The 16398-nt window shown below is 38.1% G+C and overlaps 1 protein-coding gene across 1 annotated transcript in view; it reads right to left on the minus strand.

Moving 5' to 3' along the window:
• The window catches only part of LOC150089539 (syntaxin-6-like), a 140800-nt gene extending 124638 nt beyond the window's left edge, over positions 1–16162 (minus strand). The window contains exon 1 of the mRNA XM_090368656.1: positions 16013–16162. Within this exon, the coding sequence (XP_090224782.1) occupies positions 16013–16047 (35 nt within the window). The 5' untranslated portion in view covers positions 16048–16162. The remainder of the gene's footprint in view (positions 1–16012) is intronic.
• Between the last annotated feature and the right edge of the window lie 236 nt (positions 16163–16398).

Consider the following 16398-nt stretch of genomic DNA (forward strand, 5'->3'; position numbering starts at 1 on the left):
CTAAATGTGGTGTGGAGACATTTGAGTGTTTTTGGGGTTTTTTACACTCTGGAAAACCAAACGGCAGACAGAATATTGAAGTGCATTTTAGATCAGTTAGACATAATCCTTGAAGGAAGTACTCAAAACTGGTTGTTCAGATATTTGATGGCACAAGTGTGATAAAAGGCAAGAAAGGGGGAAGTTCGGTCAAAAATAAAAGTGTACAAAAATGCATATTTTATTTATTGCTATGCACACCAACTGAATCTGATGATGAGAAATGCAGCAAGTAGTACCAGAGATTCAAGAATATTCTTTTTGAACCTCATGTCGATACCAACATTTTTCTCGAGATCACCACAGCATCTCTTTGTTCTCAGAAAGCATACGGACAGCCGTGTTGCCTGACTTTACCCTACAAGATGGAACTTCAATATATACACCATGAACAGTGTTTATGAAAATTTTGAATCCTTAAAAAAGTGCATGGAGGAACTACAAGCGACAGCAAATGCAGATTTCAGAAGCAACTGGAATTTTGCACATCTTGAGTAATGAAAAATTTGAGTTCTGGTAATAACTTTTCCATCAGATAATGCCTCACGTGGAAGTTATTTATAATCAAATGCAATCTCAAGAAATTGAGGCAGTTAAAATACATGAATATAGAGGAAACTTTAAGAATTCCATTCTAAAAATCAGGAATTCAATGTACAGCCAGGCCTCGCATAACGAGAGTTCGATTAACGTGATTTTCAAACGCTATTTGAAAAATTATACTACTTTTAATTATGCAAATTTCCAGTTAACGCAATTTTTTTTTTTTTATGCGATAGTTGAAAAAGATTTGAATCACGTGTTAAGCTTACTGCAAGTGGTACGGTCAATAAACAAACGTTTTGCCTGCTGCCCGCCTCTGTGTGTTCCATCAACCATTGGAAGAAGACATGTTACTTGTTTGTCTCCTGCTAATAAAGTCAATGCACACTTGCATAAAAATTCAAATTTTTAAATGAGCCAGATGAAAATGTTACCGCGAAGGAGATAACAATAAAAGAATTAGATGAAATCTTTCGTATCGCACAGAACCTCAAAACAAAAGGTTTGAGGTTCTCTGCTATATTTATTTTGCCAGGGCCCAGAGAAGATTGTCGGCTATCAGAAATTGATTGATAAAAAGAGAAAGTCAACACTGTTCAAATATTTCCGCAACAGTCATTTCTTCATTGTGTATTTTATGTCAGAGGTTCCCAAACTTTCTCGGTTCATGGCGCCCTTAGTGTCTCAGTAATTTTTTCAAGGCGCACCCAGACCAAAAGAAATACCTAACAGTTCCGTTTAGTAGTTAGGTCCAAACAACTTAATAAGAAATGTTGAAACTGTGAACTACCTCGAGCTAGTAGTTCGCGCAGTGTCCACCATATGTCGAGTATCGCTGTGTTTCCCTCAAAAACTTAAAATATTCCACAGCGCACAGTTTGGGAACCGCTGTTTTATGCAATAAACATTTAATTCCATAATTATTTTCATTATCTTTTACATTGTATACAGTTAAAAAGTTATTTAAAAAGGTATTTTTAAAAAATTCTTTATGGACATTCCAGAAGGTCAAGGACCAATTATAATTTTTCTTATTGATTATTATATTCAATTAACGCGTTTCCGTTTTGCACGATGCGCTCGCGGGACAAATTAATCGCGGCGAGCCTGTACTTCGAAAATCCTTAAAAACACTCATGATTGAAGCAAAGGAAGTATGCAACTATATAAGTGTTGACATAGGTGAGAGATATTCTTTTACAAAGCAATTAATTGCTGCTAAATTGTTTAACAAGAATTTTATTTTTTGTACAAAAATACCCATGGAAGAGGTACAGGAGACTACTGAGGCATATCCCATGATTGAAAGAGAAAAACTTCTTATGGAATTACAAGTTTTCTATAGCAGACATGATCTACACAATTATTGCAAATTAACTGACTTTCTGAAATTTATCTTAGAAAATAATCTAGCTGAAGTTCTTGATGAACTTACAAAACTCATAAAAGTTCTTCTGACCATTCCGACGACTACTTCAGAGCCCGAACGCTGCCATTCGACATCAAAAAGAATAAAAAAACATTTTTAAGGAGCACTACAAATCAGGAAAGGCTAAATGCTCAAGCAGTGCTTTCAATAGAGAAAAGCTTGGTCAACAGTGCACCAAACTTGAATGAAAAAGTTATTAATCTATTTTCAACAAATAAAAACCAAAGAATGGATTTTGTTTTTAAATAAAAGTTCAAGTCTGTTAATGGTAAATGTCTAGTTAATGTTTTGTAGTATTTTTAACTTGCTTATTATTATTATTATTATTACTATGTATGTCTACATGTCTTTAACCAAAGCAATTTAATGTAACTTTAGGATGCAGCACCCCCAAACATCAGAGTCACGAGCTGCCACTGGTTTCAACATACCTAATGAGCTTGGAAGATCTGAGTTCAGGTCCTAATCTTCTTTGCTTTGCAATGCTGGAAGAAATCCATCAACATATACCCAGAGCTTAAATTAGTATTCTTAGCTTCTCTATGCATTCATCAGGTGACTCCTCTAAGGCTTTTAACTCACTCCTCAGTTGAACCAGGAGTTAAGTGCCAAGGTCTTCAAGCACATGGCTCCAACCATTCTTTGACATCAGAGGGTTCTAATTCCAAGCTCAACTGGTAACTCAGCCCCTGCACTTATTGAAAATCAGTGATGCATTCATACTACAACTTCCTCTATGCAGCATTAATACAGTGGGAACTGACTTTATCCCAGGCAACTGCAATATTGTCAATTACATTCTTCACATTGAAACTCTTTCAAAATTCCCTTAAAGTGAGCTTGTTTTCTCCATCAGTTGCCTCCAAGCATTTAGAGAATATAATCATACGGTAACAAACACTTGAAATTTGCAATCACACTCAAGTTCGAGGGCTATAAGATCGATGTTGAATACAACACTGATCAAGGAGGCAAGAAGATCACCTTTACTATCTGATCGGCTAACTCACCAACGTTGTCAGAATGATCTGGAGCATTGCCAATTAACAGAAATGCATTCTCCGCAAAGTTATTCTTACTTATGTAAGAACAACTTGGCAGGGAAGTCTCAGTGGCATTACGTCCCAGGAGTAGTCAGTCAATCCTTATACTGCTTATAACCTGGAACGCTCCACTCCTCCTCTGTAATGAAAGTTCTGTTAGGCATCTTCTTCCAGAAGTCTTGTTTCATTGATGTTAAAGGCTTGTTTAGGACTGTATGTGCATTTCCCAATAATATGAGCAAACTCTGACATAATGCTCTGCTGCTGGCATTAGCATTAGTAGAGGCATATGATGCAAGAAAGCAAGCTTATGCAGCATCAGGCAAAAAAAAAAAAAAAAAAAAAACCACTTCCATTTCACCCCTCCCGTTCGTTCGAAATACCTGTCCAGCTGAGCCTTAAATTTATTTAGGCTATCAACTTCCACAACAAGGGATGGAAGTCTGTTCCACCAACCAACTAACCGCTGGCTAAAGGCAAATTTCCGCACATCTATCCTCAATCTGAATTTATGCCCTCTCAGGTGATTATTCTGAGCAAGAGGAAGAATCCCATCGGCACTGAGCATGCTCAAACCATTCAAGGCTTTATACACCTCTATCAGATCACCTTGCTGGTGCCTAGTCTCAAAGAAGAATAATGAAATAATGGTGTTAACAAGTTGATGGATATAAGAAATGATAAACAGAGAGGTCAACTGATATAAGGTGCAACTGTTCAGAATTTCCCAATGATCAATGCAAATGCACACACACTTAGGACTAAGGGCCAGTAAAATTTTCCACCTTATGAGCTAATTTAAAAATAAACAACTTAGAGATCAACCGATCAATTTTTTTTTTTTTTTTTTTTTTACAAGATGTCAGAACAACATATGCTTGCTGTACAATTATAATTTTTTTTATTAAAAAAAAACATTAAGTAGGTATTAATTTGAGGTCATTAGTAATTTGCAATTACTAATGACCTCTCACAGATTGCTCAGTTAACTGGCAGAATACCGGACAATCCTAACCATACAGCCAACACACTTGATCTTTTTCTCACAAACAACTCTTCTAAGTACATGGTCGAAGTGAGTGGTCCTTTAGGCACCTCAGATCACAACTTGGTGGTTGTCTCTTCTCCAATGCAGCTTTCTCCAATGGTAGTTGTCTCTTCTCCAATGCAGCCTTTATCTCATGGCTATTCCCAACCTAGTGTTGTTTGGCATTACAAGAATGCAAAATGGGATGACCTGCGAGATTTCTTTCCTTGGTCGGATTATTGTTTCAAAACTTCTGAAGTCACCATTTGCTCAGCTCGTGTTTGTGAAATTATTCTTGTAGGAATGGAATCCTTTATCCCACATTTCACCTTAAAATCTAGTCCTTTATCTAAACCTTAGTTTTCCAATAAATGTACTAAGGCTATTCAAAAGAAGAATGTTGCATATCGTAATAGGCTTGTTTCCAATTCTTCAGTTTCATTTTCTGCCTACACCAAAACTTGCAACAATTGTAAAGCAGTTATTAATCAGTCCAAACTAGATTTTGAACAGGCTAAGAGTAGAAAACTTGCTTCTTGCCCTGACCGAGCATTCTGGTCTCTTGCCAAAGCTATTAGCCACAACTTTTGCCCATCTCTGTTACTACCTATGTCAAAAACAGATGGTTCTATTGTCACTTCAGCCAAAGATAAAGCTAACCTCCTGGCATCCCATTTTTCTTCCAACTCATGCATTAATGATCTTGGTAAAACACCTCCCACCTTCCCAGCACACTCCATTCACTGCCTCCTGTGGTCTTCCATCAAAGGATGTCAGAAGGATTTTGACAAATCTTGATGCTAAGAAAGCTCCAGGTCCTGATGGTATTTCTCCACTTGTTCTCAAAACATATGCTCCTGAACTTGCTCCTGTTCTTTGCCGACTTATTTCACTTTCTTATTCCAACAGTGTTTTTCCTTCTGCTTGAAAAGTTGCTCATATCCAGCCAGTTCCAAAATGGGTGACAAATCCCTCCCATCCAATTATTGTCCCATTGCAATTACTTCTACTCTTTCTAAAGTAATGGAAAAATCAATTAACCACAAACTCTTAAACTATCTTGAAACCTTCCATCTGATCAACGATCACCAGTATGGATTCAGTCAGTGTTGTTCCACTGGTGATATTCTGGCTTATGTTACCCATTTATAGACAAATTCAATGGAAAAGGTTGGTGAAACACAAGCAGTTGCTGTTGACATCTCAAAGGCTTTCATTTGTGTTTGGGATAAAGGACTTCTAAACAAGCTTCCATCTTATAGTTTGCCAACTGTTTTTGTAATTGGTTATCCAGTTTTCTCCCAGAGTGCTCACTAAGGGCGATGGTAAATCTCTGTCTTCTCCACTAATTCTGGTGTCCCCCAAGGTTCAGTTCTTTCTCCCATTCTTTTTCTCTTGTGTATTAATGACCTTCTTCCTCTTGTGTATTAATGAATGCAAATCCCATCCATAGTTTTGCTGATGATAGCACAATTGCATTCCACTTTCCATTTTGAGAAACCTTGCTCTGCTCATCATCATCAGGGCTTAGAGGGGAACAGGTATTCTGTGTGTTATCAGGCACTCAGTCTGAAACACTGATGGATCCAATATCTTTCTACTACAAAAGATTTAGAAGTCCAGTTGGCCTGCTTCCCTAAAATCCGCTAATGCACACCTTCTCGATGGCAAGCGCTGTTACATCACTTAGGTGGCAACGAACGTGTAGAGTGGTTCTCTTCAAGATGCCTGGTCAGCATGAAGAGGAAAAGACCAAACCCTCCAGCACATGATAGCACGATGAAACAAATGGGCCTCAGTCCCCACCGGCTTTCACTCCCCCTCTTACAGAAGCAAGAATATCAGAGTGGAAGCAGAGGGTGCTAAGAATCTCTGGTTACGACCAGGCTGCCATGCATGGAAACTTAACTTGGCCTGTTACAACGTAAGATTGCTCATCGGTCAAGACAGGATATTAGAGCTAGAAAAGGAACTAGAAATGTGAATTGGGATATCATCGGTTTGGCTGAAACAAGAAGAAGAAATCAATCACTGATAAGTTTATCAAGTGGAAATCTGCTTACACCAATGGAAACAGTGAAAGGAGTGAAGGTGGAGTTGGCTTTATGGTCCATAAGGATATAAAAAACAACATTTTGGAATTCAAAAGTACATCACCAAGGGTGTCAAGACATACTCAGGATTTCTAAGAGGTAAAAGCTAAAGGTTATGATTTACGCACCAACATCGAGCCATGATGATGAAGAGGTTGAAGAAATGTACGCCGAAATTGAGTCTTCTAGATCAGCAGAAAATCCACTACACTATCATCATGGGGGACTTCAATGCTAAGGTTGGAAAAAGAAAAAACAGCACAGAAAGAGGAACTATAAGAAATTTTGGAATTGGTGAAAGACTTGTGGAATTAGCGGAATCTCAAGGATTGTCAGTAATGAACACTTTTTTCAAGAAAAGGGTGAACAGAAAGTGAAAAAGAAAGTTCAAATCTAATTTGAACTTTCTGTCCACATTAGATTTGAACAGAAAGTTCAAATCTAATGTCAACAAATATCTTCTTTCAGCTTCGTAACCTCCAATGCAAGCACGGTACTAAGAACTGTAGGTTCTAATACCTCTCGTGTTGGGGTTTTCATAAAAAAAAAGTAATTAATAAAAAGTTCTGAGAGTGGAATATTTGTCAGGAAATATTTTACAAACAAAAAGCCAACTTACACTATGGAATGCTATTAGCTTGCTCTCTAGTCAAGCCCAGTAGCCAAGGCTAATGCCCCAAACATGGTGCTCATTCATCAACATGATAGCTAATATTAAGATTATTAAAAAAAAAAAATTTGCAATACCAATAACAAAATTATGATAATTCATGCTAGAATGTGTTTTGTAATGTGCAATAGGCACACCTAGAAGAGTCCCCAAAGCTTCCCCAATAATGTTGTTTTATAATTTTACCGTCACATGTTGACACTTGTAAAAGCTACCAATGTAGAATGCACAAGTAACCCCCCCCCCCCACAGTAAAAAAAAAAAAAAAAAAAATTCCTTTGACCACCCCTTGTAAACAAGAAGTTTACAAAGGGTGGTCAAAATGTTCTGGAAATGGAATACAAGAGACAAAAAGGTACAAAATTCTGCATTTCCCAAAGTATTCAATACACTTACTGTATCCAATCTGTAGAGTTTAATCCTAAGAATGAAAAAAAAAAAACTTTAGGCTGGCTTCCATAACTGCTTTTTGCTTTTCATCATCTTTAAAATGAGTTTCACAAAGATGAGACTTGAGGTTTCTGAACAAATAATTACTCAGATCTTGGCTGCATGCAGGGCAGTCATTAATTTTAGCCTGTGCAATCAATGCTTTGCATGGATTGCAATTCAAATTCCAATGTCGAATTCAAAACCCAATGATAAGTTGAATTCAAAACCCAATGACCCAACTTTACTTCTATTTTTCTCCCAGAATTGCAGCTTTTAACTTTGGCATAAGGCTGATATAATATTACCATTGTTTTAAATTAATTACAAGGTAATCAATTTAAAACAATCCTATTACATCCCAGGAAACTGCGGCCAACACTTTTCCAGCTGATGGTTGGGCTAAATTTTTTTTTTTTAGGTTGGTGATCCTGTGCTCTCAACAAATGCTTTCTAATTTGGATTCAGGATCATAAAAATGTAGTAAAGTTTTGTCAACAATCACCAAACAGGATAAAAATCTATCTCAATTATCAAGAATTAGTTGCAAATTCTCTTCTGATGACTCCACTCTCTCTGTGTCATGAATGTTTCTGGGAACCCACGTTGCACAAACTTTGAACATTCATAAATGTCCATGTATTACTGCTAAAATCCTTCCATGGGAAGTGTTAAGTACTTTAAATTAAGACACTTAAAATTCTTCTGTTATCTGAAATATTTTCTTCAACGATGGAAATTGTTACAGAATTGATTGTCAGAGTCCTTGGCTCATCCTTGCTGATCCTTGCCCAATCTTGAACTCAGATGGCCCTCCTGCAACTGAATCATACCTACATTCTAGTATTCAACACTTTCCTAAACACTCAAGGTGCCTCCGTAGCCGGGTGGGCAGGAGCAGCAGTGCGTAGCACACGCTTCTTGATTAGACCGGGGTTCGAGCCCGTGACCACCAAATACAGAGGATGCGGAAAGGTCAAGGAATGACCACCGCATATCCCCGGAGCAATATGGCCTTAGTTACTAATGCTCCTAAAAACCAAACAAACAAACTTAAACACTCCAGTCATTCTTTCATTGATATCGTTTAGAAATTTTGCCCTCTTTTGTCAAATATTTGATTACTGAACATTGCTTGATATTCATTTTTCATCCTCTACCAACATAAAAAAAAAATATATTAATTCCAGAATCTGTATAAGGCTGACATTTTTTTCCTGATATTTTATAAGCCATTAATTAAGTCATCTTCTTCAAGAGGAGTGTTTCCATTTACAATTGGTTTCCTCAGCCTACAAGTTATTTGTTAAGAATTTTTTCCCGCCATAAAGTGCGGTTCAGGGTGTCTTGGTCAGTTAAGCCTCGGGCTGTCATGCACTCCCGTACTCCATCCAGCCATGTCCTCCTAGGTCTTCCTCTTCTTCTTCCAAGAGGTATCCATTCGAGTGTAGCCTTTGGATATCTGTTTACTTGCATCCATTTTACATGTCCATACCATGTTAGACACTTTTCTTTGATGGTGTCAATAATAGTCTTTTTCACTTCCATTTTTTCCCTTATGTCTTCATTCCGTTTTCTGTCTCTTCTAGAAGTTCCTGCTGAGCGTCTCCAAAAATCCATTTCTGTGGAGAGCAATTTGTTTTCCGCTCGCCTATTCAATGTCCAGGTTTCCACTCCATACAATAGTAGACTTTGTACAATCATTTGAAATAAGTTTCTTTGTTTTATTTAGGATATTTTTGCTCCACAGAACAGAGTTTAAAATGCCGATAGCCTTTCTGCCATCTGCAATTCTCTTATTAATCTCTGCTTGGGATGATCCATCACTTTATAAGATTGATCCCAAATATTTGAATTTATCGACTTGTTTGATTTTAAAACCTGCAATATTTAGAAAGTGTCCTGGCCCTGAAGACAACATTTCAGTCTTGCTAAAATTGATTTTTAGACCCCATTGTTTATATTCCTCAAACAATTGACAACATGCATATTTTGCATCTTCTAAGTCTTGTGCTATCACCACCTGATCGTCTGCAAAAAGTAAATTGTGAATATAGGTGTTCTTATTAATTGGCAATCCCATTTTATTGCATTTTTTGACCAGGATCTTAGGAAGATGTCGATATAAATTTTGAAGTGTTGGTGACATGCAATAACCTTGTAATAAGCCTTTTGAAGTGTGGAATTCAGGTGACAAAGCTGATCCTACTTTAATTCTGCATCTATTATTCCTGTAAAATGCCTTAATGTTAATCAGGTCCATCAATATTTGCCTCTTTCAGTGCTTCCCATAAGTTTTCTTGGAACACTGCCATATGCCTTTTCAAGGTCAATGAAAATCATAAAGATTTTTTCCCCTTTTGATTGGCATTTTTCAAGGATCTGTCGTACGGTGTAGATATGGTCTGTACATGATCTCCTGGCTGAAAAACCACTTTGTTCTTCTGATACCTTGATTTGGGCTTCTAAATGGTTCCTGATCCATTTTACAAGGATCTTTAGCAGCAGGTTCAGGCATATTCCTGTTATTTGAACAGCTTTTCCGATTGCTCTTCTTATAAATTGATGTAAAATATCCTGTTATCATTTCTTTCGATATTTCTTCTCCTCTCAGTACACTATTTAACAGTTTTTGTATCAGAACAGCTATTCCTCTTCCTCCATATTTCAGAAGTTCCACGTAACCTCCTCCAGGTCCAGGTAATTTGCCATTCCCTCCTTCCTTTAGCAGGAGTTCCGCTTCCCTAACAGAAACTTTTAAGCCCGAGTCTTCTACACCAAAATCCTCATTTGTCTTGAACCTTTCCCGGTCTTCTTTTAAAAGTCCTTCATAGTACTCCGTCCAATCTTTCAAAGGTATTAATTGCAAACCAGCATTGTGTTTATTCCGTTTTTAAGGATCAAATCTTTAAGGACCTTCCACAATTCCGCTGATTGCTTGAAGCCCAATTTGCTATTAATAGTTGCACATTTCCCTTCCCATTCTTCATTTTTCGCTTCTACTACCAACCGATTGGCTATTTTCTTCTTTTCAACATAAATGTTCCTATATGCATCATTCCTATCACCCAGCCATTTCTGATATGCAAGTTTCTTTTCCTCTACAGCAGCTCTTACTTTCTTTGTAATCCAGGTCTTTTTTAGTCCTTGGCTCTTCTTTTTGCCTAGGATTTCATGAGCTATTTTTTTAACACTATTTTTTAAATATTCATTTCTTCAGTATTACCTTTTATCTCTATGTTAATTGCAGCATCCGTTCTCTGGGTGAAGTTGTTTCTAATGCTGTCGTCCTGGAGTAGGTCAACGTTAAATTGATCCACTTGTAGCATTTCTCCTTCGCTGCATTGTTGGTTGTCCACACATATTTTCTTAATCCAGTTCCACCTCAGGGCACAAAAGGTGATATAGTTGTACACGTTGGCACTAATGATATCAAGAGTAGGAGACCGGCAGAATTGCTTAACAAGTACAGGTCACTGTTGAAAAAAAGCCGTGAAATAGGGTTGAATTTGAAAGTATCCGCAATTCTGCCCAAACACGATAGGAGGGAGTATATGATGAGAGCCTTGTTGATCAATTCGGCCCTGGAAAGATTGTGCAAGGCTTAAGGGGTAGAATTTTTTTCAGCCTGGACTGTACTTGTTAACAGGAGAGATTGCTTCTACAGGGATGGGATACACTTAAATAGAAAGGGTGCAAGAATATTTGCTGATGCTATTGAGGCAGAGTTAGGTGGGTCGGAAAACTGCTAGCTTGGGGGGGGAGACAAAGACGAATAGATTAACAGTAGTCACTGGCAGAGGTGAAAGAGATTCTTGCACTACTTCTATTGGAATGAGCAGAAGCCTGAAAAACAGGATGCAGGATATTTCAGAGACTGCCGGGAGTCATTGCGGTACAAGTAAACACATGGGTTGTGTTAGGGTAGCTAAGAATAGAAATAGGTGCATGTATACTTGCGTGTACACCAATGCTAGGAGTTCAGTAAATAAATTTGATGAATTTGAGGTATTGCTCAAAACATCAAAGGCGGATATTGTTGGGATATCAGAGACGTGGTATCACACAGATATAAGGAATGCAGAACTGGAATTTGGGGACAACATCTACAGAAAGGATAGACAGGATAGGAAGGGAGGAGGGGTTACGCTATTAGTTAAGAAATACATAAAATCCAAGGAAGTGAAGCCAGTGGACATCGCTGGACAGTGCAGTGTCGAGTCAGTTTGGTGTGACATAAGCATTGGAAGATCAAAATTGAGAGTAGGAGTGTGCTATAGGCCTAATGACTCTGATGAGTATAATAAGGTACTGTACAGGGAAATAGAGTGGGCCAGTAAATCAGAGAGTCTTATAATGGGAGATTTTAATTTCCCAGATATTGACTGGAATCTGGGGGCTGGTCACTCACACACTAGCAAGGCTTTTGTGGATTTATTGGATGACTGTTTTCTACATCAGCATGTTCAGGAGGCAACTAGAGGGAAGAATACTTTTGATTTGATTATCAGCAGTGATTCTTTATGCATTAAGAATCTGCAGATAAATGAACCACTAGGTGGCAGTGATCAGTGTGCTGAAGTGGGATTTACTCAAAGAGCTAACTACCATTAGGGGTAAAGGAAAGGGTTATTGCTTTCGTAAAGGTGACTACGATGGAGACAGTATTTAAATTCTATACAGTGGGACCAACTGATGATGTTACCAACAGCAAATGCAAAATGGGAAGCATTCAAAGAACTTATCTTGGAAGCTACTAGGCTTTACATACCAACTAAGAAATATTGTTCAAGGTTTAGGCCTAAATGGATGTCAGATGAACTGATGAGGCATATGGCAGAGAAGAAACATGCATGGGATACATACAAATTAACACATGACACAGAAGCCTATGATAGATACAAGTTGATCTGTAACCAAGTTACAAAGGAGGTTAGGCAGGCGAAGGCAGATTACGAGAAATCTTTGGCAAGAGATGCAAAGAAAAACAGCAGAGTTCTTTACTTATGTAAACTCTAGAAGGAAGGGGATTAATCAGATTGGTCCACTTGATATCGATGGGTCAACTGTTGATGATCCTGCTCAGGTAGCTAACAAACTAAATGAATATTTTGCATCGACATTCACACATGAGGAGTTATTTAGCGAGGGGAAAGCCAGAGGTGTATTCAACTCTAGCAGTAAGCTAGAGAATCTTGTAATAACTGAGAGTAAAGTGGAGCAGAAATTGTTGAAGATAAACACAAGAAAGGCACCCGGGGTGGATGGGATCTATCCAGTTATATTAAAGGAGGCAGCAAAGGAAGTAAACAAACCCTTAGCCATAATTATGAGAGCTTCCTTTGAGGGGAGGTACTGACAGACTGGAGATGTGCAAATGTCACCCCAATTCACAAAGGAGGATCAAAGGCTGACACAAGTAATTATATACCTCTGAGTTTAACTTCTGTTCCAGGAAAATTAATGGAGGCACTAGTTAAAGAAGCACTGCAGGATCATTTAGACAAGATTTCAGCTATAGCTCGGACACAGCATGGTTTTGTTAAGGGGAAGTCTTGCCTGACCAATTTGATTGGATACTATGATGCAGTCACAAAGGAACTGGATGCAGGGAATAACTTTGATATTATATACTTGGATCTTAGAAAGGCTTTTGATACTGTTGCACATGGAAGACTGCTGCACAAATTGGAGCAGTGTGGCATTGGAGGCAAATTGCTGCTGTGGATAAAGGGGTGGCTGAGGGGGAGAAGAGTGGTAATCAATGGACACTGCTCATCGTGGACTAATGTTATTAGTGGAGTCCCTCAGGGCTCAGTGTTGTTTTCTGTATTTATAAATGATATTGATGAGGGTATATCAAGCTTAAATGTCGAAGTTTGCAGACGATACAAAGGTAGGCCGGGTTGTCAAGGACACTACTGACACTATGCTGCTGCAACAGGATCTGGAAAGGTTGAGCAGATGGGCTGAGAGGTGGCAAATGAAGTTTAACATTGACAAATGTAAAGTACTACACATGGGAAACAGCAACCCCAGAGCAACGTATCAACTCTGTGGTACTACACTGACAGTGGTAGAGAATGAAAGGGACCTGGGGGTGGTTGTGCAGGCAAATATAAAGTTCTCTGAGCAGTGCAGACAGGCTGCAAGAATAGCTCATGGTGTATTGTCAATGATATATAGGAATTTTTCTAGCAGGGATAAGGAGGTGATTATTCCCTTGTATAAGGCAATGGTCAGACCACACCTAGAGTGCTGTATACAGGTCTGGACGCCTCATTTCAAGAAGGATGTAGAGCTGCTGGAACGAGTACAGAGAAGGGCAACAAGATTAGTGAATGGAACAAAGGGGTGCTCTTATGAAGAAAGGCTTAAGTTTTGCAAATTACAGTGTCTGGAGACTAGGCACCAGCGAGGTGATCTGATAGAGGTGTATAAAGCCTTGAATGGTTTGAGCATGCTCAATGCTGATGCGATTCTTCCTCTCGCTCAGAATAATCACCTGAGAGGGCATAAATTCAAATTGAGGAAAGACAGATGTAGGATAGACATGCGGAAATTTGCCTTTAGCCAGCGGGTGGTTGGTTGGTGGAACAGACTTCCATCCCTTGTCGTGGAAGTTGATAGCCTAAATAAGTTTAAGGCTCAGCTGGACAGATATTTTGAACGAACAGAGGGGTGAAGTGGAAGTGGTTTTTTTTTTTTTTTTTGGCTGATGCGCTTGCTTTCTTGCATCAAATGCCTCTACTAATGCTAATGCTAACAAGAAAATGGTCAGATCCACATTCGACTCCTCTATAATCCCTGACATCTTTCAATACATATGTCCCTGAATGTTTTGAAATAATGTAATCTATAACTGATCTAATTTGTCTTGTCTCCTGTGACCAAGTATACTTATGGACATCCTTGTGTTGGAAAAATGTGTTGTTTATTCTCAAATCGAATTGTTCACAAAGACTGCATAGTCCATCTCCGTTGTTGTTCCTCTCTTTCTCTCCAAATCTTCCAATAACTTTGCTATTTTGTTCAGTTCCTACTCTTGCATTGAAATCTCCCATTAGAAATATCTCTTTGTTCTTAGGGATTTTTCTATTAGTTCTCTCAGATCCTCCCAAAATTCATCCTTCAAGGTATCGGCAGTGTCATTAGTCGGGGCATATATTCCCAAAATACATATTTCTCTCGCATACATTGTCAGTTCCAATGAGATCATTCTTTCATTAATAAATTTCCAGTTTTTGATGTTGTGTCTCAATTTCTTTTTAACAGCAATAAAAACTCCTGCTCTTGCTCTTTCACTCTTATCGACTCCGCTCCAAAAATGGTAGTATTCTCCCATTATTTCCTCTCCACATCCCTTTTTCTTTGTCTCTGATAACACGACAATGTCTAACTTGAATTTTTGCAGTTCATTCAGAAGAAAGTTTCTTTTAGTTGAAAGGCCTTGAATATTCCGGCATCCCAAAATCACAGTCCTTTTCCGTTTGCCAAATCGTTTCCGAAAGTGCAGTCCGTTTTCATTTTCACTTGTAAGTCATTTAGCATTTGTGTATTTTTTTACACTGAATGCTAGCCCGTTGCAGCAACCCCAAACCTGGAGGACCGGGGTATCTCTCTTAGTCTGGACCCTACCCTTTGACCTGTCCTGCTTGGGAGGCCCTACCAGTAGCTAAAAGCTACTGCTGACTTAGCTCTCCGGATCATTGGGACACGCAACTCCCACTCCCCACCATGACAAGGTGGAGAATACCATTAAGTTACCATAATTAAGTAAGAATAGGTAAGAATACCATAATTAAGTTATCAAAATGGAAATATCTATTCCATAATTTATTAATATATTTTATATATTCTGCTTTCCGAATTTTTTTGACCACTCCTAGGATACTAACAGCTTGCCACAGTAGTCGAAAGCCCTTACGACTTCAATGCAATTGTTTTATTGCAGCCGATATATCAGTCAACGACATCTATATTTTTTGTGGAGGCGCAAGAGGCTCGATCTAGTAGTGCGTTTTTTTTTTTTTTTTTTTTTTTTTTCTCCTTGCGAACAGTAGTACCACAACAATAATACGACTGGACTGAGAAAGACAAATCAACCGTCAACATCCCATGCGAAATATGAATATGGACTATTTAAAATCGGACATTAAACGCTAAGCCAGTGATGTCCCGATTGATGTTAGCAAGTGATGTCCGGAGAAGATGGCCTCATAGGGGAACTATCTGTCCCAGCGCTGTGAGGTTTGGTTAGCCTATTGCCATATTATCGAATTTTTTCATAAATTTTACTAATTATAGGAATACTCTTAAAAACTCATTTAATCATGTTGATATTTTTCGTGAACTGCATGTACTGCCTCCCATTAAACAAAAATCCTGACAAGGCTACTGTCCGAAGAAAAATGCTAGGAGCATATTTGCTCCGTTTTGTAACTAAAATTTGTTAAAAAATGAAGTGGGGGCGCATTCCCACTACAGAATACAAAATTTGTATTCTGTAATTTACATGTTGCACTTTCACTGTCTGTTTATGCTGCATATCACCACACTAAAAAAAAAATTGCAGTGACAGCGCTTCGTGCTAGTTATTTACTCAGCAATAAAAATGAACTTCAATGATTAAAAAAATAAAAACACACTCTAAAACGAATAAGATACTACGAAACATAAAACGGAAAGTTTTACTGTACACAGAACGAATAGCGTTACTACGAAGCAGCATATACTTACGCTTTAACTACAAAAAAAGGATCTTCTAAAGTCATGTTTCTCTCGCCAATATATAACAGTCGTCCACATAAAAATAATTTGGTAGCTGATGTACTTCGAAATGGCAATTAATAATATAAATTTATTCCAATTTACTGAAATTGCAAAACAACTACGAAGACCTTATCCCTAGTCGTCACACACAAACACGTTATTTTCTACAACCGACCGAGCACACACCTTGCTGTGCACCAAACGATTCTGATAGAAATAAACTCCGCCTATATTTATGTACATGTCCACTCTAGTACCCTGGCGGTTGGAGGTTTTTTTTATATATATATATATATATATATATATATTTGGAAAACTAAATGCACTAGGCATAATTCTTATGGGTTTTGATA

This window comes from Mastigoproctus giganteus, chromosome 2 (assembly GCF_048544385.1).
Source record: "Mastigoproctus giganteus isolate SK-2022 chromosome 2, ASM4854438v1, whole genome shotgun sequence".
In the NCBI taxonomy this organism is placed as follows: domain Eukaryota; kingdom Metazoa; phylum Arthropoda; class Arachnida; order Uropygi; family Thelyphonidae; genus Mastigoproctus; species Mastigoproctus giganteus.